Below are 21,962 nucleotides of genomic sequence, written 5' to 3'. Positions count from 1 at the left end.
CCTTTTGCTGGAGTCTCAGGCACACAGCACTGTGCAAAAGGCCTGTAGAGCCCCTCTAGCCAATCACCATCCGCCCCGCCCTTGCGCTGGGCTGGTTTCAGCTCCTCCAACGGCGATTCGAGATCCATACGAAACTGAGCTTCGGTTCGCTGAATCTGGCCAGCAGAAGATGGGATAGAGTTGTCGCATCATGTCTGGAGCCCACGAGCATTTGCCTGCAGCTTCATCATCCTCCCAGACGCCCGCCATCATCACGCCCGACTCGTCCGACGAGCTCGACTTCCTCGACGACCACGACCACGATTACGATCACGACAGCGACATCCTCGACCACGACCCGATCCATGGCGATCTCGGTGCGCCGCTGTCCTTCAAGCGCAAGCAGAAGCCCGCGCTTCTGTCCAACCCGCTGCGAGTCTTTTCCACGCTGACGGGCTCTTCATCTGCATCGCCTCCCCGACCGCAGCAGCGCCCTTCCAGCAGCAGTAGACACCAGCCGTCCGACTCGCTCAACAGCGTCTCTGGGTCGCTGCGAGAGGCAGTCTTTGGAAGCGCAACAGCCGCCAGCTCGAAAGATGGGAAAGATGGCCTCGCTCACGATTGGTACGCCGAGGGCCCCGGGCGACGAGTCGGCTACGAAGACTTGACGGCCATCGACTGGATCTTTGAATACACAAAAGAGCGACAGCGCCTGCGCGTGCTGGGCTCGAGCTCAGGTGGCGGCATCATTGGCTATGTCAGACACCTCTTGGATGCCAGCCAAGTCTGGATCGTGCTACTGTTGACGGGCTTGGCGGTCGGTGTGATTGCGGCGCTCATCGACATCACCACCGACTGGCTGGGCGACATCAAACTCGGCTTCTGCACCAGCGGCCCGGAGGGCGGGCATTTCTACCTGAACAAGAACTTTTGCTGCTATGGCTACGATCAGGGCTCCAAGTGTGCCGGATGGAGGTTTTGGAGCGAGGCTCTGGGCATCCACTCGGGCGCGGGCAAGTGGTTCATCGAGTACTTCTTCTTCTTGGCATTTGGGGTACGTGGCATTCCCTTTATATTGATGCACCTCCCGGATGTACTAAGCCGATACCTGGATAGGTTCTTTTTGCATACTGTGCGGCGCTGCTCGTGCAGGAATATGCCATCCATGCTAAGCACAGTGGTATCCCCGAGATCAAGACCGTCTTGGGAGGATTCGTTATTCGCAAGTTTCTAGGCCCATGGACTCTGGTTACAAAGTCGTTCGGTTTGGTAAGACTTGTCTAGTATTCCACTTTGTCGATCTCCAACGCTGACTCGGACAGGTTCTTGCTGTCTCCTCGGGCATGTGGCTAGGAAAGGAGGGCCCTCTGGTGCATGTAGCATGTTGTTGCGCCAACATTTTCATAAAGCTCTTTTCCAATATCAATGACAATGAAGGTACGGCAAAATCACTGATTCACTGATTTCAAGCCCGCTACTATCTCGTGTCATCCGCTGACTTGATCACAATAGCTCGCAAACGAGAAGTGCTCTCAGCGGCAGCAGCATCAGGCATCTCAGTCGCTTTTGGAGCCCCCATAGGAGGAGTGCTATTTAGTCTTGAGGTATGGAAATCTACACACACTAAACACCAGCAAGATGACAGCAGTCTGATTTCCGAAACAGCAAATCTCCTACTTCTTCCCGGACAAGACCATGTGGCAGAGTTTCGTCTGCGCCATGGCCGCCGCCGTTATTCTTCAGGCCTTTGATCCCTTTAGGTCAGGCAAACTTGTCATGTATCAGACAAAGTATAGCCATGACTGGCAAGGCTTTGAGATTTTGCCCTATGCCATCCTGGGCATCATTGGTGTAAGTATCATATCGTTCTCACCTTGCCACTTATTCATAGACTGACGAGATTGGATCGTACAGGGCGTCTACGGTGGCCTCTTCATCAAAGCCAACATGGCCGTCGCTCGATGGAAAAAGGCCAAATCCTGGCTTCCGAGCCCCATAACCCAAGTCCTCGCCGTAGCCTTCCTCACTGCTCTCGTAAACTACCCGAACCACTACATGAAGTTCCAGACTTCTGATCTAGTGTCCAATCTCTTCACCGAATGCTCCCAGAACCTTGATGATCAGATTGGATTATGCAAAACTGGCGCAGCATCAGCCGGCACTATTGTTCTCCTCATCTTTGCCGCTCTCGTCGGCTTCCTCCTTGCCACCATTACTTTTGGACTGCAGATCCCCGCTGGAATCATTCTGCCGTCCATGGCCATTGGCGCCTTGGTCGGCCGTGCTATGGGCATATTGATGGAGATTTGGGTAGACAACGCCCGCGGCTTCTTCTTGTTCAAGACTTGCGCCCCTGACGTCCCATGCATCACACCCGCTACATATGCCATCGTCGGTGCATCAGCAGCTCTCGCAGGCGTCACGCGCATGACCGTCTCTATTGTCGTCATCATGTTCGAGCTCACTGGCGCCCTCACGTACGTCCTGCCCATCATGGTCGCCGTCATGATTTCCAAATGGGTCGGCGACGCCTTCTCGCGCCGCGGCATCTACGAATCGTGGATCCACTTCAACGAATACCCGTTCCTCGACAACAGCGAAGAAGTGGCAATTCCTGACGTCCCCGTCGCCGAGATTATGACTCGCATAGAAGACCTCGTCGTCCTCACGGCTACGGGCCACACCATGGCCTCGCTCAGCAGCATCCTCGAGATGCACCCTCACCGCGGCTTTCCCGTCATTTCTGACCCGCGAGAGGCCATCCTCCTGGGATACATCTCCCGCGCAGAGCTCAGCTATAACCTGAAGACCGCGGCCCAGTCGCCGCGGAGCCTGCCCCCAGAGACGGAGGCTTACTTTTCGCACCAGCCCCTCGCGGACCCGCGCACTTCGCTCGATTTGCGGCCGTGGATGGACCAGACGCCGCTCACTTTGCCGTCTCGCACGCCTCTGCATCTCGTCGTGTCGTATTTCCAGAAGCTGGGCCTACGATACATGCTTTTTACAGACCGTGGTGTTTTGCAGGGTCTGCTCACCAAAAAGGACATTTGGTATGTCCTTAACGGGGCAGACGAGACGAGACGCACTATTGGTCTTTCTTCCTCTTCTGGAGCTGGACATAGGGCGAGAGAGCAGGAGAGCGGCATTATGGACGAAGGTAGAGATGAGGAGCAGAGGGGCCTGCTGAGACCTGATGATGCAGATGATACTGATAGGGGATCGATATTATAAAGGAGAATCTGGAGTTGAAAGGTCGTTTTGCGGTACATTGAGATTTTTTTTTAGATTAGTAGACATGATCATGGAAGCTTTTTCCTGGACAGCTAGCCGTACTGTTGAATACATGATAATTATCACAGAAATTGGCATCAGCAAGTAGAATCGTTTCCCAGGAAATTAATAATCATGATAATATGCAATGGCCGAGTATCTAATCAATGCATCTCATAACTCATACAGAAAAAAGCACCCCCAAATTATGAACCCAAAAAACCTGCCACCCAAACTAAAATATCGGTACATATAGTTTCCTCAGCAATAACCTCTATTTTTAATACTCAAAGTCGTCATCCACCGACGGACCCTTGCTCTTCGTCACGCTCTCCTGTTTTCTGTACATTTCCGCAACCTGCCTGCTAGAGGTTGCCTCGTCCGGTTTCTTATCATCACGAATTTTGATGAACCGCGGGAATCTCAGACTGATGCCCTTCTCGCCCGCCGGGTCTACACCCTCTTTCCATCCAGCCTTGTAGCGAGGGCTGAGGGTCAAATCTGCCGTCTTGACCTCCCATACGTAGCGCGGCTCGAACCAGACGTCGGGCTGGTGCTGTCCACCTGCGGAGTGTGAGTAGAACGGCTTGGGGCGAGCGATTGTGATTTGTGAGAGCTGAGCATAGAGATCTTCCAGGACTTGTTCTGAGAAACCAGTGCCAATGTTGCAGACGGTTTCGTAAGTATCAGTGGAAGCATTGTAACACGCCAGTAGGAACGCGCCGTAGACGGATGTTCGTTTGCCCTTGCCATAGTAGGCTCCCAAGACAACAAGGTCCAAGGAGTCACCGACGCCGGAGAGATAATCCTTTTTGATCTGTTTCGCAGTGTTAGAGAAAACCGAGTACAGCATTTTTATGTAGAAAACCCTGCTTACCTTGAGCCAGTTTCGACTTCGTTTGCTGGGCTCATACCCGCTCTCCTTGCCATCCAGCATCTTCACCATCAAACCCTCACAAGATGCCTTGACACTCTCATCCAAGAACGTTTGGATCTCGTCCAGCTCCTGACCATTCATGTGCGTTGCAAATGCAAATTCGCCTTCAATTGGAACAAACGCAGTGCTGAGGAGTTCCCTTCGCTCACGAAGCGATTTTTCCACAACAGCCTCTCCGTTTAAATACAGCAGATCAAAGGCAAAGACGCAAACCTTGACTTTGATGTCCTCGGTTTTTACGTCTTTTCTCTTGCGAGTCATGAGTTGCTGGAACGGCAGTACCTTCTTCTCCAACATATCCCAAGCCACGGTCTCGCAGTCAAGAACAAAGCTCTTTGTATCTTCCTTGACCCACGTAGTGAGTTTCGCTAGAACGTCAGGATACTTCTTGGATAAATCCTCGGAATTGCGAGAGAAGATGGACGAGACTCCTGAGCCTTGTGAAGTATCCTTGGCCACATAATGAATCTGAGCGCGTTCGCCATCGTATTTGTACTCGCATGTAAAAGTCTGGCCTTCAAATCGATCCAGAACCTCTGTGATGGCCTTGGTTGGTTTGGCCAGCATAGGTTTCAAGGGCACACCGGGCCGGAGCTTGCAGTGTTCTCTCAGATTTTGAATTCCATGCTGAAGCATAGCTGGAATGATGACATCGTAGCTTGGCAGCTCACTATCTTGGATTAGACTCAAGTCCGTAAGCAAAAAAAGTCGTATCATGCACATACCTGTAAACTGTCTTGAGAATTGACTCCCCATTCTCCAAATCCGTGGTGCTGGGTATCTTGCCCTTGACCTCTGCTTCGTGGGCTACAACGGCTTGGGCCAATGAAACCAAAACAGTCCTGTCTGCCAGACCAAGTCGAAGTTTTCCCTCCAGAAATCGGATAATGTATTTTGCTTCGCTTGGGCCGCCCTTATCTTTGTTGATGTCTACCTTTTCCTTCAAGTGAGAATCTGAGGAAGATAAAAGCTTCTTGATTCCGTCGACTTTGCGGCCTTGGGCACCATTACCAGTCACTGTCGCAATGGCCATCAACCCTTGATGGACGCCTCTCACAGTCAACGGCTTGGGTTTGAACATGGTTGGCTGTGTTGATCTGCTCTTCACAGCGACAAGGCCCAAGTCACCAATCTCCTTCTGATCGGCTTTTATAACCTGCAGGCTTCTTCCAGTGGTTTCGCCGATGGCTTTCATGATCAGAGATTCACCGATGCCGAGCTCAATGCCTGCATAGTCAGGAGCGAGCTTGTTGATCATGAGGAGAACCGTAGGCAACAGGTCATCGGGAGTGAGCCGCATAACCTGGCGGAGGAAGCGCGAACAGTGCTCCATAATGATCAATCGTTTCGTCGTCAGCTCAATAAGAGAGAACGTCTTGCAAAGAGCCGCATATGGTACAGGGGTTCCGGCTTTCCAGTCGGGATAAGGGTCTTTTTCATGTTTCTGGAGCATTGTCTGTTGAGCTTTGCGCGCCTTGGCAGTAACAGCCTTCTTTTCTTCCGTATCGCTCTCAACCTCTGATGCTGACTCTGAAGACTCCTCATCTTTCATAACTTTGTCAACATCTTCCTCAACCGCAACATTTTTCTTCTCCTTTGTTGCTTTAGCTGACTTTGGCGATTGAGACCTCGACTTGGGGCTTGACTTGGGGCTCGGCGATCTCTTTCTCTTAGCGGGAGGGCTGCTTGGGGCTTCTTCCTTGATTGACGACTTTGAGGGTGATTGGGGAGCCTCATCTTCGTCATCTTCAATCTTGACCCGTGTTCGTCTGATTCTTTTCGTAACAGGGGCGTCATCCTCATCTTCGTCTGCTTTGGGCTCAACCGCTGCTGCCTTTGCTTCCTTGTTCTTCTTTGGTGATCGCGGCCGTTTTTTTGAATCTTTAAAGGATGAGTCAACTATGATTGAGCAAAGGCAAGCAACACAGCATCTTACCCTTTTCCGGATCAGAGTTTTCTTTTGTACTTGCGTCACCTTCAGATCCGTCCTCCTCGGCCTTGTCTTTGGCAGTCTCCTTGCTCCCCGCCTTGGTCGCAAAAGCCAGCGTCGTCTGCCTTACCGGCGCACCAGTCTTCGCCCCAAAGAACTTCCTAGACGCCCATCGTGATCAGTAAAACTCGCATTGAACGCACCACTTCCATCCACACACCCAATTGTCTGCTGTGTTGGCTGCACGTACCCCAGAGTCGCCTGCTTCGGAGCCATGACGTTATAGAGTGCTCTTGTAGAGCTGGACAAGAGACGAGACGGTTGACAGCGAATCAATTGAGACGATTGAAATCTCAGGCAACTGAAGGCGAAAACGGAGCAGTATTTATGATGAAGAATAGTGGTCGAATTAGTGGTGGTGCCTAGGCACCGACAGCTCTTTTTGGTCAGCCCAGTCAATAGCATGACGCGCTTCAGCAGGCAGAATCGCGTTAATTGAGTCCCGCGTTCTGGGGTGGGCTATCACGAGACGCGCCGTGTTCACGTGACTAAACTCTAGGGAAGCAAGATATAACAGTTCCAGAGCAACTGGGTATCTCGGAGTATCTGCGGGCCTACTATTTACGGTACTTGTCTTTTTTTCTTTTCTTTTTCGTGCCCCACGCGTGAGATTCCTGCCCTAGTCCCATCCCGGACTAGCGCTATCCAACAATCAAACCTCCAACCTCAACACTGCGAAATTTCGGAAGCTTGTTAGCTTGGAGAGACTCTTTTGCCATCTCCCTCGCCAATTCCCTCCACAGAACTTCCCAGAGACGCCAGCCGTCGCGATGTTCTCCAGAGCAGCTCTTCGAGTCCCCCGGGCTCTGCCTCTGCGCACCAGAGCCCCTGCGGCCTTTGCCGTCGCTGCCCGGTCCGTCACCACCGATGCCGCTTCAGCGTCTCTGAACCAGTCGGTGCCCAAGGTATGCTCAATGCGCTTTTTTCTTTGTCTGCATGGGATGTGCGGGACTGTGGTGAATTGGAGGAGTTTGTTTTGCAGGACAATCAATGGCTGTGGAAACTCTTGTGAAATTGCCGCTGACAGCCATCCGGTATAGTCCGATGATGAGCCCTTCCAGGTCACCCTCAGCGACGAGAGCTTCGAGACCTACGAGCTGGACCCTCCGCCTTACACGATTGAGGTGACCAAGAAGGAGCTGAAGCAGATGTACTACGAGATGGTCGCCATCAGGTATGCAGCAAGAAGCGCCTCCAGAGCCGCCTGCCGTGGACAGTACTAATAATCGCTCAGACAGATGGAGATGGCTGCCGATCGCTTGTACAAGGAGAAGAAGATCCGCGGTTTCTGCCACCTGTCTACCGGTCAGGAGGCCGTTGCTGTTGGTATCGAGCATGCCATCACCAAGGAGGACGACGTCATCACTGCCTACCGATGCCACGGCTTCGCCATGATGCGTGGCGGCTCTGTCCGATCCATTATCGGCGAGCTTCTCGGCCGCCGTGAGGGTATCTCCTACGGAAAGGGCGGCTCCATGCACATGTTCGCCAAGAGCTTTTACGGTGGCAACGGTATTGTCGGCGCCCAGGTCCCTGTCGGCGCTGGCCTGGCTTTTGCCCACAAGTACTCCGGCCGCAAGAACGCCAGTGTCATTCTGTACGGTGACGGTGCCAGCAACCAGGGTCAGGTCTTTGAGGCCTTCAACATGGCTAAGCTGTGGAACCTTCCTGCTCTGTTCGGCTGCGAGAGTGAGTTTTGAAAACGATTTTTTTTCTTTTGCGTCATATAAAGCGATGTAGGGCTAACAAACATGTCACAGACAACAAGTATGGTATGGGTACTTCTGCTGCTCGTTCCTCTGCTTTGACCGACTACTACAAGCGTGGACAGTACATTCCCGGTCTGAAGGTCAACGGTATGGATGTTCTCGCCGTCAAGGCCGCCGTCAAGTATGGCAAGGAGTGGACTGCTGCCGACAAGGGCCCCATGGTTCTCGAATACGTCACCTACCGATATGGTGGTCACTCCATGTCCGACCCCGGCACCACCTACCGTACCCGTGAGGAGATCCAGCGCATGCGCTCAACCAACGACGCCATTGCCGGACTCAAGCAGAAGATCGTCGACTGGGAAGTCAGCACCGAGGAGGAGCTCAAGAGCATTGACAAGGCTGCCCGCAGCCACGTTGCCGAGGAGGTCGCCGCTGCTGAGGCCATGGCCGTCCCTGAGCCCAAGCCCGAGATTCTCTTCGAGGACATTTACGTTCGCGGCTCAGAGCCCCAGTACATCCGTGGACGTACCGTCGATGAGAACCACTACTTCTCCAAATAAAATGGATGCAATTGACCATTTTTTGTTGCTCAATGCATTCTACCACCTAACCCCTTAATGATTCCTCAAAACTTGTCGCCTTATTTGTACTACATTGCTTTTAGATAGAGAGGGCGGGAAGGATCCAGATGGGCATGTTTTAAATCCATGTCCGTTTGAAGACCTAAAAAAATAAACAAATCGAATCCAAATTCTAGAGTGCCTCTTGTATGAAGTTATTTTTATTGCTTTGTGTACGGAGTATACGGAATGTAAAAGGAGTATGAAATTTGGTTGGGGGCAGATTTTGAAGTGGGGGCATCACGGTTATTTGAGGCTTTGCGGGATTGACGGAATACAAACAACAAATATCACGCTGTGAACTGAATTGAGAAATGATTGCAGTCTTATGATGGTGATACAATTTGCATTCATCAGCCTTGATAGAAAGAATAAAGCTTTGCAAGGTTCGTGTCCCCAGACAAAAGTGTCCCAGGGGCATCAAATTCCAACAGCTTGCCGTCCCCAAATACAGCGGCCTTGTCGTACCGGCGAATATGCTCTAGGCGATGCATCACCGCAAGGACTGTGCACTCCTTGAACTGCGTGTCGATGATTTCCTGCATGATGGTCTCTGTATCGTGATCGACACTATAGCAAGCATTGAATCAGCGAAAGTCAACAGGGAAGGGGACTGTAAATATGGAGAGTTCTTTACCTGCTCATTGCTTCATCCAAGATGAGAATCTTGCTCTTCTTCAGCATTGCCCGAGCGAAACAAAGAAGTTGCTTCTGCCCAGAAGACCAAGACGACAAATTAATATCCTTGTCTATTCCCCCCTGTTCTTCAATGATGGCCCGTAGTCGCACTTGCTCAAGCGCGCGGATAATGTCCTCGTCTGAAGCACCATTCAAGGGATCAACGTTGAAGCGAATGGTGCCTGGCATCAGGAAGGGATCTTGAGGTACCACGTTAATACGTGAGCGTACTTCTGCGCAGGTGAGAGTCGAAAGATCTACATCATCTATCGAGATGCTGCCTTCGACAATCTCAGTCATCTGTAATAGTGATAGTATTAGAGATGTTTTGCCGCTGCCGGTTCGACCGCATATTGCAACATGTTGCCCGGCTTTGATCGATAACGAAACGCCGTTTAGTACTGGCTTGTCGTCTGTTGTGGCGCTACAGAGACGAATTAATTGACAACGCCTTCAAGACGATATGAGAGAGTGGTACTAACCCATAGGATGTGGTCCAGCCTGCAAATTCAACAGCGCCAGCATGTGGCCACGTAGCTGGCACGTATGCTCCTTTTTCTTCCCGCTCCTCAGTCTCCGTCTCCTCCGCGAAGCGTTTGACTCTTGACACTGCACCAATACTTGGTTCCAAAGTCGTCCAGGTTTGAACAAGTCGCACCAGCACTTCACTGAATCCAATAACAGTGACAAGACTCACACCAACACTTCCAGGGCTAAACCTGTCTTTCCAGATAAGAACTGTAGAGACAAGAAGAACTGCCAATACTGTAGTCACCATCTCAAGCACAAAACTGAGCCAATGCTGAATGCAACTCTGTAGATAGACAGGTCTCTGTGAAGCATCAATGAGACGATAATTGCGTTCTTGGTGGTATGATTGCCATCCAAACGCCCGGATGGTTACTGCTCCTGCGATTGATTCACTAAAATGAGTAAATAGAGGAGCATGGGCTTCAATGGCAAGTAGTCGGATTTGGCGAGACGTTTGCAGATAGAAACTCTGGAGGAAATAGACATAGACGGCGAAGAAAGGGATTGTCACTCCCAGATATCGTGTAAAAATGGCGATAATGACGACTTTGGCTATACATAAGACGACAGCTGAAACAACATGTTAACTTCAGCCCTTCAAATGTTGGAGATTGAACTCACTGGAGGTGTAGTTGACCATGTTACTAGGAAGCTCCATGTCGATGAGCTCCATATCTCTGCTAAATCTGATGGAACGAGGTTAGTATTGGGAAAGCTGAGCAAAAGACATCTTAAGGCTTACCGATTGAGGAGCTCTCCAAGGTCTCTTGTTGACCGAGAATAGAATGGTGCTCTAATTAACCATTCGTTAATGCAACGTAACTGGCATCTTTTATGCTCGTTTACCTACCTGAGCGTTGCTTGCAGAAGATTTGAGTGTAGTTGAGCAGCTGACCGCGAGATGATGTAAATAAAAGCCGCCCTGGGTATATAGTGAGTACTGTTTCCGATACTACTGGAGGAAATGCATCTTACCAAGCGCATATGCAGCCACTTAACGTGCCCAGAATACCAAGAAGGGCGTAAATGCCAAGATACATCCAGATATCCTTGTCTGGCTCTAGGGCATTGGCAGCAGACCACCACTTCATCCACACATCTAGGGTATGGTTACTTTCATGTCAATGAACGAGAGAATAGGTCTTGGGTCACTTACTCGAAAATTCTATGCAAAAGATCCACCCTGTAACCGCAGCACTATACAAGACAACAAAGTACCAGCCGGAGCTGGCAAGGTAATATGCATAAACAGAGAGCTCGCCCTTTTTACGCCGAATATCAACGTGCTTACCATCCGTCTCTTCGGAGATGTTGATGGCGACGTCCGCGGCAATATCGAAAACTTCCTCAGCAGTTGGCAATTTCGAAGGCTCAGCAGCTTCAGTGGCATCTCCATTGGTTGAAAGCTGTATGCCAAGTTTATTGACGTAGCCGTTACTCTGAAGCAAGGAGGCGGGGGTATCTTTCGCGGCGACTTTCCCATCTTCTAGGACGATGATGGTATCCGAAAGTGCCATAAGTTTACCTAACAGCCTTGTGAGTGATTGGAGAGGTCAACTGAAGATATGATTTTACATACGGTTGTGAGTACTCAGTATGACAGTCGCTCGCTGCCTGCGAAGAAGGCCTACACGGCCAAACAAGCGGGAAGACACAACGTCAATAGTATGGGCATCCATACTGCTGAATATATCGTCGAGAAGCACTATCGGTTTCTTTGCGTATACGGCTCGAGCTAGGACCTAGCAAACATATCATGTTAATGTTGTTCAAGAAAATTTGGCGGAGAAAAGGGTATGACGGACTATGCGTTGCTTTTGTCCACCACTGAGGTTGAGACCTCTACTGCCAGTGTTTGTTTTATCTCCCTTTTTGAAACGATTGAGATCGGCATTGAGGCCGCAAGAAGAAACGACCTCATCATACCATTTCCTCTCGTAAGGCGATGAGCTAAGGATATTGTTACGAATGGTGGTGTTCTCAAGCCACGGCTGCTGGGAGCAGTATGCTACATGTTTACAGTATTGCCGAGATACTTTTGGTTGACCCTCTGGGGATGAAATGTCGATCATTTCACCCAAAATGCAACTCATCAATGACGACTTACCGCTTCCTACTGGGCCGGTAATCGCAGTGATGGCCTCTTGACTGATATCAAGCTCAAGGTCTTTCAGTATTGTAGGACCGTTTTTGCTCCATTTAAAGCCTTTGCTGTGTAGAGAAATGGTGTCTCCATGCGGAGCATCAAAGGGCTCGGGAGGGCTATCAGGTGCCAGGAGATGAATTTCGGATTCATCGCGGAGGTCGACGTGGCCAGGCTCATAGTAGTTTTCGTCTTTGAGACCAACGTCTGCGTAATTACAGTATTGCTGGATACGATCAAAGCAGCCCACACATTGGAGGACCTGGGGCAAGGACTGAATGAAGACTATGACAGGACCTGTCAACAGACCTATCAGAGCCAGGGAGGTAAAGGCTTGGGCCGTCAATAAAGATCCGTGGGTCCAGTAGACGGATATGACGACGTAGATGCCAAATGTCGCGGCAGGGGCGAGATTCAAGGGTGTGAGGGCTATGTTGTTTGTTAGCAACAGTGCTTGAGGGTATATCCGAAGATTTGGAAGACATACAGAGCATTAGTGTAGCAACGAGTAACTCCCTGAATGTTTTTGACGTCTTAATTTCGTTTGTTCGGAGGTTCGTTAACAGCGTTGATACAACTTGCGGTAGCGCAAGCATCTTGATAGCCTTTATATCCCCGAGCAGAGATGTGGTCGCACGCAGCCTTTCTTGGACTTTTTCTATCCATGCAACTTGAGCATTTTGGGTGGCTACCGATATTTGCGATGTAATGCCAATGAATACTATGGTGCTGGTATTAGCAAGGAGAGAGCGTTGAGGGTGCCCGCGAGATTTACCTAGCACGAGAGCAATTGGAGCGAGACAAGCCAGGAAAAGCTGCCGCTCTAGCAGCCAACATGCAATTGCTATCTCAATAAGGGAGCCCCAAGTTTCGTGAAGCAGCTGCATCGCACTCGCTATGCGTTCAATATCGGTGCCCATTAGAGTCACGGCAGATATATCTCCCTCGTCGGCGGTGCGAATGTTCAGACTTCGTTGATACACAAGGGCAATCAGCCCCCCTCTCAGCTTAGCGATGAATCTAGAAGTTTCATATTTGTATAGAGATCTTGATAACTATATCGAGGCCATTAGCACATATGAGGTTGTTAAACAAAGCTTTACTTACGGCGATACCCAAATACACAAGAGCCCACGCGCCAATAAGTCCTCTTCCGTGATACGACTTGGCGTTTTCATCGCCAACGAATCCAATTGTGGTCTCGACCAGAAATGGTTGAGCAAAAGTGAATGCAGTGACACACAATCTGGGGATCACAGCTGAAGGTAAGGTTGAAAGATGGGTGCGAAAACATGCTTTCACCAGGCTGTGTCGGGCTTTTGGGTCATCTGGAGAATGGTTCTATTAGCATTTAGACAAAAACATGGACATATGAAAGATGAGTCCCCATTTGTTCTTACATTTAGACCAAGTCGTGATCAGCTGGCGACGCAGTACCCTACTTTGAAGCCTAGTGTCAAGATTAGGCAAATCGTCCTGAGAAAGAACCTTGTCATAGCCTGTCTTGAGCAGGGGCAGAAGCCAGGAAAAACTGATTCTTGCCCATATCCCGCTAAACTCCTCCGGCGAGCCATTTGAAAGACGCTTCCTCTCTTCAATGGACTCCAATAGGAGGGCAAATAGGGTGAGGGAGAGATTCACAGTCATGAGAATCGGGACAGGGCTGCCAGCCGCCAGTAGCCACAAGGTCCTTGTTCGAGCAATATTCAAGAGGCTCGATAAGGATAGATATAAGTCAAGGACTGTTGAAGGGCGAAGTGATCGTCCATGACTTGCTCTAGATAGGAAGAATGCGGCTACGGTAGCCGTAGAGCTCAAGATATCCGCCGGAAGAGATAACTTAGTTCGCAACTCGACATATTGAGCTCTAAACACAAGGTATACGACTTGCACAGCAAGGATCGTGGTAAAAGCTACCTGTAGAGAAATTGTAAGTACATTGCTTGTGTTTATCAACGGGAGACAAACCGCTTTCCATCGCCGGATAGCCCTTGACCTCACGGAAAACGCAGCTCGTCTTCTGAACAGGCCCCATATCTGTATAGGTGCAAGAATGAGAAACACGACAGCCGGGACAGCAACAAAAAAGATGTCTTCAAACAGCAAAGTGAAGTCGAATGGTCTACATCGAGGGTCGACCTGGGGTCCAAAGTATTGCTCACTACCAGGAGGGCAATCCATCTCTGCAAAAGATGTCAATGCGCTTTGTAGATCCATTGGCTGGAAGCATCATGAGAGGATGATGAAAAATCCTGATTGATGAATATCAAAGGGTTGAGATAAAAAGGTGACGCGCAAGACAGGAAGCCTTGCAGGGAAGTTTCAATTGAAGGATGCACTGCTTGATGTGAGTCGTATGACATCAGTTGCCTGGCTTGTACATGTACGCCGCGAATGGCTAGTGAGACGCCTGGAGGTTGGGATTGGCGACTCTTCAGCGGGGTTCAGCGGGTAAAGCGACCGCTAACTTTTGCGTTCAACGCCTACGTTTCATCTCTCAATTGTATTTGTCGCCCGTAAAGAAGTATTTATACCTGGACTGTTCCCAAAGGATGAATCTGCAGTTCTTATCAATTTCAGCCATTTCTCGTATATGAGGCTTCGAGGTGGGAATAACTTATTGGATTATGTACTTTTATCTTCAGCCAATTGTTTGCTCTCAGCCGGCAAATACAAGCTTACGCGCATGCAATTGCTTTATCGTCAACCTCCAATTACAATTACTCCCCTCCTCTAGCATCAATCCTTTAGCATCCTGTGCAATTTATAGAGCTTTCCTCCGTAGCGTGCATGTATCAGTACTCTGAAATGCCGGTTCTGGCAACATCGCCGTGAAGCTGTGCTAGATAGGACTCTCTTCTGCCTCCTACAGCTCCTCTTGCTATATAAAACGATGTGCAGCCACGATACACAATGGCCGCCAAAATGTCTCAATCTTCTCTGACTTATAATATTACAATGCCATATGGGCTTAGGGTTCGCCATTTTGCTTCCGATTACCTTCAGGTTTAGAATTGAATACACGTATGTAAACGATGGCTCTATAAATGAGACGGTAATATGCTTCTCTATACAATGTCTTAATGGGGCAACAAGGTGTAGTTTCTTAGTTCGGGTAGTTTTAGAGCTAGTAGATTCATTCAGAGCATTATACAACAGCCTACAAAGATGATGCAATACTCAGTCAAGTATTGGCTCTCTTTTCCTTCTAGAGAGAACCTTAGAATGATACTACTTCTCTTAGTGACTTGCATGTAATCCAGGCCACCATTTCATTCTGCCAACAGTTAGGTCACCTGATACAATACTAGGGAAATGGAGACACTCTTCTTGAACTGCCATCATAATTCGAGCGTTTTACGAGGGCACCGGCATAGGAACTAGAAGAGTTTCAGAAGACGACCGAGGAAGTTAGAAGCCCACGGAAGATGGCCATCACAACAATGCGAGAAGATAAACTTGATGAATTTGAGGTTCTAGGCTCTCGACTAACATCGTTTCCTCGCAAAAGGGATCGACAAGCCAAGCAGCCTGGGGGGCTGACAAAGCTGGTCATTCACAGAACATACATAACGCTGCCCTGGTTGGGATTTGAAGAAGTGGCTTTCTCAGAATACGAATGGAAAACAGGCTAAAACAAATAACGCGGCTCACATAATATGTGATGTCGTGTGATGTCAACTGGTTGACCCAAGTTAGTCGGCGGTTGAACATGGAATGCATATGATTTTCTAATCGCTATGTCAGGCTACTATCAACTACTCTCTCTTAATGTTGCTACTATCAGCTGTTATCTCTTAATACTGCTCTCAGCTACCTCGAAATATGGATATTCGATATATCTGCAAGTAGAGCATGCATGTATGTGCGTGTGTGTGTGAGCGTATCCGGTTTAGAGCTAATCTGCTAATGGGCCATCAATATGATCATGGGAGAACATTCCATGCATGGACGTTTTGGATAGGATTCACCTGCATCATCGGCTGAATCGTCGAGATTTACGTGTATTGTATCTCATCTCGGCTGGGATTTTTATGTAAAGGTAGTTTCTGCTACTCCTATTGCCTTGTTCTAGTATCAACATATATCCAGAGAATGGCTGGTGACTTCCTGCAGCTTTGTGTAGCCATCCCAAGATGCTGAGGTAGTTTAGCGCTATCCCGGTGAGCGTGAAGCCGGTCAAGTGTACATATTACCATTACTTAATTGAATAAAGGATCAATACACTTCATTTAGCTTTCTGTTGCCTACATGACACTAAGGAAACCACTATAAGATGTCGAGTCACTGGGCATGCCAACTATTAGGTGAGCACCCCCCTCGGCCCGTCTTAGTGTGAGTTTACATATATTACACGATCAGCATGAGTGTGAATCTTGGAGGGTGGGATGGATGATGACCGTAGTTATACACCCGATGAGGAAGCGTTGGTAGCTCTCTCAGCACCTGAGGAATGTTTAAGGCGACCAGTCGAGCTGAAAAGTTGACGTCAGAGTGTGAATAACAGAACATCTTCCTCTCACATCGTCCTCTCTCATGCGATTCAAGCTGATGGCAATGGCATTCAGACGAACCGTCAGCTCAGCATTTGGGGGCCGCATGAGTGAGTGTCTCACCCGTGCACTAGAGAGTCAAGTGATTCGCTGTGGCCTCAGGTGACTGCAGAGTCGAGGCGTCTGTCGAGGCGCCGGCGCTTTTGGGCCGGTGAAGAGCAGCAAGACGGCGCGGTGAATGGATTTGCGAGTTGCTCACATACTTGATCAAATAGATACTGTGCCAGACCTTCATCATCAGACTGAGACTCAGCAAGGTCGCAAGCAACCCTAGCAGGTGATACTTGCGCGGTGCGGGAGGGGCCACAGCCGGACGTGGTATTGTCTGATGGTGTTGCTGGGCCCCACCGTGGATGGGAAGACGCGGACAGCCAAAGTGGAGAGGGCCAGTGATGCTTGCTTCTTGCTTGCAGCTTCCAGGTTGCTGTGCAAGGTACGGGGTACGAGCGCTGCCTCTTATCGCCCTAGTCCCGTTCGTGTACGGAGAGGTGCCAGGTACGCCACGGAGCAGCTTCCGTCGAGGTTCAGTGGCAGCGATTTCCGCATGCTTCAGCCCGTCGCCGCGAACCACATACGAGTACATGTACGTAGCCAGTACACTGTCGGTACCTCGTACTCGGCAACTGTACTTCCAGATGTGTCATTTCTCCATCCTCCCCCAAAGTACCAATACTTGTACGAAGCCAACCTCAACCTGAAAAGTTGTAAGACCCAACAGAACAACACCAGGTCTGCCTCTTGTATCATGCGCCGGTTGCCTTTTCCGCCTCCACCCAATCTCCAGCCCTTCCAGCACCCATGCGCTCCCACAGGCGCCGGCGCTTCTCCCCATTCGCTGCGCCTACGTGCCCTATCGCGCGTGCTGATTGGCCGCGGGCCCGGCGCAGCTGTCCCCTACCAGGTCCCTACCAGGTACCTGCCAGGCTAGAAATCTGCCCTCCGTGCCTGTTCACGTACTGCCAAGTACATGTATCCGGTACTTGCTGCTTCTCCCCCTCCAAAAAGCTCCAACCGCCCAAACGAGAGTCCCGGGTTTCAGCCTCAGGCCGCAATCTGCAGCCCCAATGCGGCCTAGCGCCGAGCCGCGGGCAAGGCATCGCCAGTATTTCATCACTATCGCCTCCCGCCTGCTTGCACGTGTTGCCTCCCTTCTGCCGCCGCGTGACCCGACCTTGTCCCTCAGCGCCTCTCCTCCGTCTCTCTCTGCAACGTAGACGCATCTGGTCTCTCCAAGGAGCAAAAAATACGCCTTGTAAGCATAAGAGTTGTCACAAGAGGCCCTTGACCACGGCCGTCGCGACACTCGCTTTCTTCATGCACTTTTTTTTCTCAGCTTTTTAATGCCCTCTGGTGCTTTTTTTTCACTTGAAGCTGTTGCAGCTTTGACTTACACTCGACTCGGACCCCGTCGCGCGATATCACGAGATTGATCACGCAAAACACGTGAGACGACCAAACCCGTGATCTGGCTCCAGAGCACATGATCGTCACGGTATGTCCCTACTATGCACTTCCCTTACCCGTTCGTTCATCACGATGGCTTCAAGATGGCCGAGCTGCGCATTTTTGGGCCACCATGCAGCAGCAACGGGAGATGCCTTGCGACGAGTTTTTTTTTTTTGTTTTTCTTTTTGCTCCTCTCTGCACTCCTAAGCTCGTAGCATCGTCGCTGGTCCGCGCACCACCTCGCATCTGAAGCTTCATCACATCGGCCGCGATACGCATTGTATCGATGGTGCCTCTTGCATCCCGGCTTTTGCTTGATGCTGTCATGGCTGAATCACCGCATCGCCTGCATCAGGTGGACGGATGTGTGCCTTTGCCTGCTGGAAGGATTGCGATGGTGATGATGCGGCCGCAAGCCGTTCACTGTCGCCGTGAGCTCAAGTGAGCCGCGATGAATGAGGAGCACCGCAATCATCCGCCGGCGTCCTCCCGCTGTCTCAGACCACCGGCGGCAGTTGCATTAGGATCGTGCACGACGTCAGGCTCGGCTCAAGTCGAGCGAATGTGTGCTTCTTGCAGCTTCTTGCAGCTTCGCATCACCCATCTTCGTCCGTGACCAGGCACTGTGCTGCAAGCACACACCCCCTTGCTCATCTCTACCTCAGCCTTGCATTCCCTTGCCGCCATTGTTGTCGAGTGATATGAGTTCCCGCGTTTGGCATGGACCAAAAGTGCCAAGCTGAAACCTTTCTTTTTTCGCGCTTCCTTAATAAATCCTTGCTGGCATCGCATTCTAGTGTCGTCGTCTAACCAGAGTCATAGGCTCAAGACTGTCCAACCACATGCACTTCAGCTGACTGTTGACTTTTCAACAATCTACTATAAAATTCATCTGTCTAGCCAAACTGCCAATCGCACAAACCCTCAACTGGTCGACTGCATCCCGGCTTGCCACCGCTGGTTTCTCCCCCCTTCTCAAGAGCTAGATGATGGCCGATACACTTGTCTCTGAACACCCTGATCTATCTGGCTTTCCTGGCTCTCCTGGCCAGAAACGAAAGCGCGAATTAGAAAGTCCTAATCTCGGGCGCACAAAGCGTGCCGCTCCTCCAGCAGCCATGTCTGCGTCGCCGGCGGATACGGCCGCCTTCATTGAGAATGCCATTGAGGCCTCGCAAGCGGCGGCTGTGAGCGGCGTTAATGTTGCCGATTTCAACGCTCTCCAGCAAGCTGCCGCTGCAGATCACACCGATGCCTCGGACCCTTCCAATGCTACCAGCACTGCGCAGGCCGCCCTGGGCATGTACCCGACCCTCCATGTCCCTTCATCAACCGAGGAGCAGTTTTCTGCACAGGGACCTGTTGATCCTGACCACGGCCACGAAAATGCTTTCAAGCACGATACCCCTTTCACAGACGTGACACAACAGCCCGATCCCATGATGGACCCTACGGTCAACCAAAACCAGCCTCCTCCTCCCCCGAACGGTGTTCAATCTCACCCTCCTCCCCCACAGCACAGATACGCAGTGCCACCACCTCCTCCCAACCCCAAGCCGAGTGTTGGTTCAGAAGAGTGGCACAAGATGCGGAAGGATAACCACAAAGAAGGTAAGATATAGAACCTCTAGATCTACGGGAGGAATACAGAGCATTGACACGAATGTAGTGGAGCGCCGACGCCGCGAGACTATCAACGAAGGCATTAACGAGCTGGCCAAGATTGTCCCGGGCTGCGAGAAGAACAAAGGATCGATTTTGCAGCGGGCTGTTAGTTTCATCACCCAGCTCAAAGAGAACGAGCAGCAAAACATTGAAAAGTGGACGTTGGAAAAGCTGCTCACGGAGCAAGCCATAACAGAGCTTAGTGCGTCCAACGACAAGCTTAAGCAGGAGTGCGAGCGGCTGTACCGAGAACTGGAGACGTGGAAGCGCGTTGCACAGCAAGCTGGTCTGGAGCCCCCAGCCGCTCCCAAGGAAGAGCCCAATACCGGCATGCCGTCGAGTTAGGAATCCGGACATGCATTGGTGATATTCCATCCTCCAGCATCTCTCTCGAGCTTTTCCGAGGCCTACTATGTCTCGACGCAGGCTAAGATCCAACACGAGAGAGACGATAGCTCATGACTTCTTTTTTTATTCTTCCCCCCCCCCGTTTCGCAAGGCTATGTCAATACCAGATCCTCTGCCGGCCTATTTTCTGCCACACCTGCCTCGGCAATGATGATGACTACGTTTTTTCGAATCGTTTATTATCCATTTTACCCAAGTCCTCGATTCGGTTTTCTATTTCAGCAATGTTTTATTCTTACTGGGCCCAGCTCTGGCGAGATACCATTTCTCACTGTAAGATTCCTTCTTTCAGCAGCTTGGCGTTTGGTAGGATGCACTTGGAGGACTACAAAGGGGAAACCTACATATCCATTTTGGACCGCGTCGGATACGCGCAGACATGGTTTGGCTTTGGGCTACATGGGAAAATCCTCTACGTAATTAGCAAAGCTGTTGCTGTTAGCGCTCTCCGATGCTAGGGGACCAAAAATAATGTGTACGATCCTTGATGCCCAAGAACTGTGCTGTACCTTGCCGTGTTGTCAATCCGAAGCATATCTGATCAGGGGTTGTCATTGGAGGCTTCAGGCTTTCCCCCCTCACGCACGATGGCGGAAGCAGAAGCTGCATCTCCGCGATTTCTTGAGAGACAGCCTAATGCATGCATTCAAGCGGCCGTAAAGCTGCAAATAAGAGCCAATTGGTTAGATGCAGGCCCCCTGCAGGTGTCTCAGTTTAGCTGCGGTTTGGGAGCCAGTAGGAGGAAATAATCCGTCCTGAAAATAGAATTGATTGAAGCAAAATGCTTGTCTTGGAAGACTCACTCGTGATATGATTCTGATATACGACGTATATGGAGTACTGTTCTCCGTGTTAGTCAAATGTGTTAGTCGAGTCTTTGATGCCCCTTTTTAGTATTGACAAAATGAGACGTATTTCTTCATTATCCGTCCAAAATCACTTGGTGGCTTGAGGTTTCCGATACCCATGTCATTTTAGTAACCTTTTCTTCTTTTCTTTTTTCTCTTTTCTTCTCGCATTTCATGGGGTCAGGGTCTTTCTTTAGCCCCAACCCATGACCCCGGTTTGAGCAAACAAAAAGAAAGGAAAGGAAAAAAGGAAAAAAGAGACCGGAACAGAACGTGCCGTAACCTTGGCAGTTTTCCATAACATTGTATACTATATTGTAAATTTGCAATTCGCTCGGCTGCAATGTCACACTGTGTTGCTTGGAGTGATTCTAACGGGTGGCTTTTAAGGATGATATCCGGAACGGGCTGAAGGAGGAAGAAAATGGAAAGAAAAGGAAATCTCGGAGTGTTTTTATTCTTGTCTGGTATGGTGAGGTGGAATCTTCGAGAGGTGTAAGAGCGTAAACGGGACTGATAAGTTGTGTGGCTTGTTTACTTTTCTGTTTACTCCGTAATGGCTTTTGTTGATCTTTTTGGCTTGATCGTGAGGGAGTTGTTGTTTTGGACATGTATATACGTAAACATTCGAGTCTAAGAATGGATTTCGTTCAATGGCTCATCTGAGTACAGTTCAAGGGTGTTGTGAAGTATGGTCTAGGTTCGAAAGGGTGCGTTTTCTTGCAGTTCTCGCCAAACACCACTTATGATATATCTAGTCATTCCGTGATTGCTTCTTCCGTATCCTATCGTAGGCCATGCCACTCCGAATCTTTCTTCTGGCGAATCCATCTATACATACACACGTATTACTGAAGTATAACGCCCAACCAGCCAGAGAGTTCTCCCGAATCTCGCGATAGACCCAGCCATTGCCCATCTCTTCCCCCTATCTTCAGCCACTGGGCATTAAACTACAGATATCGACAGTGTGAATGTTCCTTATGACTCCCATTGTCAAGACAACAATATCTCTGCCCAAACTCTCTGAATGTTTACAAAAGCTTCCAATGTAAACAATGAGATACAGAGTTTTGTATGCCCGTTATAAAACCCAGCGGGGGGGGGGGGGGGGGGGCCCCCGGGCCAGGCGGCACGAGAGCGGCGCGTCGTTGTGGATGTAGAACTCGAGCAGGTGGAAGA

The 21,962-nt window shown here is 50.1% G+C and overlaps 5 protein-coding genes across 5 annotated transcripts; 3 read left to right on the top strand and 2 right to left on the bottom strand.

The window, feature by feature from the left end:
- The first annotated feature begins 111 nt into the window (after positions 1 to 111).
- On the top strand, positions 112 to 3,386 carry V8C40DRAFT_245375 (chloride channel). Its single transcript, XM_083215875.1, has 6 exons — positions 112 to 1,033; positions 1,096 to 1,248; positions 1,302 to 1,416; positions 1,492 to 1,583; positions 1,645 to 1,830; positions 1,894 to 3,386. Exons 1-6 carry the CDS (start codon positions 191 to 193, stop codon positions 3,208 to 3,210), a joined length of 2,706 nt encoding a protein of 901 aa, XP_083073057.1. The 5' UTR covers positions 112 to 190; the 3' UTR covers positions 3,211 to 3,386.
- V8C40DRAFT_245373 (uncharacterized protein) lies at positions 3,368 to 6,705 on the bottom strand. Its single transcript, XM_083215874.1, has 5 exons — positions 6,367 to 6,705; positions 6,123 to 6,277; positions 4,912 to 6,067; positions 4,127 to 4,856; positions 3,368 to 4,066 (listed from the first exon to the last, which is right to left on the bottom strand). Exons 1-5 carry the CDS (start codon positions 6,579 to 6,581, stop codon positions 3,530 to 3,532), a joined length of 2,793 nt encoding a protein of 930 aa, XP_083073056.1. The 5' UTR covers positions 6,582 to 6,705; the 3' UTR covers positions 3,368 to 3,529.
- A 130-nt stretch (positions 6,706 to 6,835) lies between these two features.
- V8C40DRAFT_245370 (dehydrogenase E1 component domain-containing protein) lies at positions 6,836 to 8,838 on the top strand. The gene is made up of 4 exons (XM_083215873.1): positions 6,836 to 7,081; positions 7,217 to 7,350; positions 7,411 to 7,865; positions 7,937 to 8,838. The coding sequence occupies exons 1-4, from the start codon at positions 6,947 to 6,949 to the stop codon at positions 8,446 to 8,448; spliced, it is 1,236 nt and encodes a 411-aa protein (XP_083073055.1). The 5' UTR covers positions 6,836 to 6,946; the 3' UTR covers positions 8,449 to 8,838.
- On the bottom strand, positions 8,651 to 14,188 carry V8C40DRAFT_245368 (P-loop containing nucleoside triphosphate hydrolase protein). The gene is made up of 15 exons (XM_083215872.1): positions 13,829 to 14,188; positions 13,261 to 13,777; positions 12,968 to 13,188; positions 12,636 to 12,915; positions 12,348 to 12,581; positions 11,523 to 12,289; positions 11,297 to 11,459; positions 10,874 to 11,242; positions 10,693 to 10,816; positions 10,568 to 10,639; positions 10,460 to 10,510; positions 10,339 to 10,403; positions 9,669 to 10,287; positions 9,146 to 9,610; positions 8,651 to 9,078 (listed from the first exon to the last, which is right to left on the bottom strand). Exons 1-15 carry the CDS (start codon positions 14,075 to 14,077, stop codon positions 8,862 to 8,864), a joined length of 4,413 nt encoding a protein of 1,470 aa, XP_083073054.1. The 5' UTR covers positions 14,078 to 14,188; the 3' UTR covers positions 8,651 to 8,861.
- Positions 14,189 to 18,688: 4,500 nt separating this feature from the next.
- On the top strand, positions 18,689 to 19,974 carry V8C40DRAFT_224419 (basic helix-loop-helix domain-containing protein). The gene is made up of 2 exons (XM_083212243.1): positions 18,689 to 19,470; positions 19,529 to 19,974. The coding sequence occupies exons 1-2, from the start codon at positions 18,846 to 18,848 to the stop codon at positions 19,867 to 19,869; spliced, it is 966 nt and encodes a 321-aa protein (XP_083073053.1). The 5' UTR covers positions 18,689 to 18,845; the 3' UTR covers positions 19,870 to 19,974.
- Positions 19,975 to 21,962: the final 1,988 nt, after the last annotated feature.

Source organism: Trichoderma camerunense, assembly GCF_050948025.1.
Source record: "Trichoderma camerunense strain CBS 138272 chromosome Unknown V8C40scaffold_9, whole genome shotgun sequence".
NCBI lineage: Eukaryota > Fungi > Ascomycota > Sordariomycetes > Hypocreales > Hypocreaceae > Trichoderma > Trichoderma camerunense.
This window is presented reverse-complemented; position numbering and strand designations above follow the sequence as displayed.

What these genes read in the sequence shown, in the direction of transcription:
- V8C40DRAFT_245375 (XM_083215875.1), top strand. Translation starts at nt 191, where the DNA reads ATGTCTGGAGCCCACGAGCATTTGCCTGCAGCTTCATCATCCTCCCAG. An exon ending in TCTTCTTCTTGGCATTTGGG is followed by an intron (nt 1,034 to 1,095) that starts GTACGTGGCATT and finishes ATACCTGGATAG; the next exon opens with GTTCTTTTTGCATACTGTGC. An exon ending in CCATCCTGGGCATCATTGGT is followed by an intron (nt 1,831 to 1,893) that starts GTAAGTATCATA and finishes TGGATCGTACAG; the next exon opens with GGCGTCTACGGTGGCCTCTT.
- V8C40DRAFT_245373 (XM_083215874.1), bottom strand. Translation starts at nt 6,581, where the DNA reads ATGCTATTGACTGGGCTGACCAAAAAGAGCTGTCGGTGCCTAGGCACC. An exon ending in AAACTCTGATCCGGAAAAGG is followed by an intron (nt 6,068 to 6,122) that starts GTAAGATGCTGT and finishes CATCCTTTAAAG; the next exon opens with ATTCAAAAAAACGGCCGCGA. An exon ending in ATTCTCAAGACAGTTTACAG is followed by an intron (nt 4,857 to 4,911) that starts GTATGTGCATGA and finishes AATCCAAGATAG; the next exon opens with TGAGCTGCCAAGCTACGATG.
- V8C40DRAFT_245370 (XM_083215873.1), top strand. Translation starts at nt 6,947, where the DNA reads ATGTTCTCCAGAGCAGCTCTTCGAGTCCCCCGGGCTCTGCCTCTGCGC. An exon ending in TGAACCAGTCGGTGCCCAAG is followed by an intron (nt 7,082 to 7,216) that starts GTATGCTCAATG and finishes CATCCGGTATAG; the next exon opens with TCCGATGATGAGCCCTTCCA. An exon ending in TGCTCTGTTCGGCTGCGAGA is followed by an intron (nt 7,866 to 7,936) that starts GTGAGTTTTGAA and finishes AACATGTCACAG; the next exon opens with ACAACAAGTATGGTATGGGT.
- V8C40DRAFT_245368 (XM_083215872.1), bottom strand. Translation starts at nt 14,077, where the DNA reads ATGGATCTACAAAGCGCATTGACATCTTTTGCAGAGATGGATTGCCCT. An exon ending in TTGTGTATTTGGGTATCGCC is followed by an intron (nt 12,916 to 12,967) that starts GTAAGTAAAGCT and finishes GCCTCGATATAG; the next exon opens with TTATCAAGATCTCTATACAA. An exon ending in TTGGATGAAGCAATGAGCAG is followed by an intron (nt 9,079 to 9,145) that starts GTAAAGAACTCT and finishes TGCTTGCTATAG; the next exon opens with TGTCGATCACGATACAGAGA.
- V8C40DRAFT_224419 (XM_083212243.1), top strand. Translation starts at nt 18,846, where the DNA reads ATGATGGCCGATACACTTGTCTCTGAACACCCTGATCTATCTGGCTTT. An exon ending in GAAGGATAACCACAAAGAAG is followed by an intron (nt 19,471 to 19,528) that starts GTAAGATATAGA and finishes ACACGAATGTAG; the next exon opens with TGGAGCGCCGACGCCGCGAG.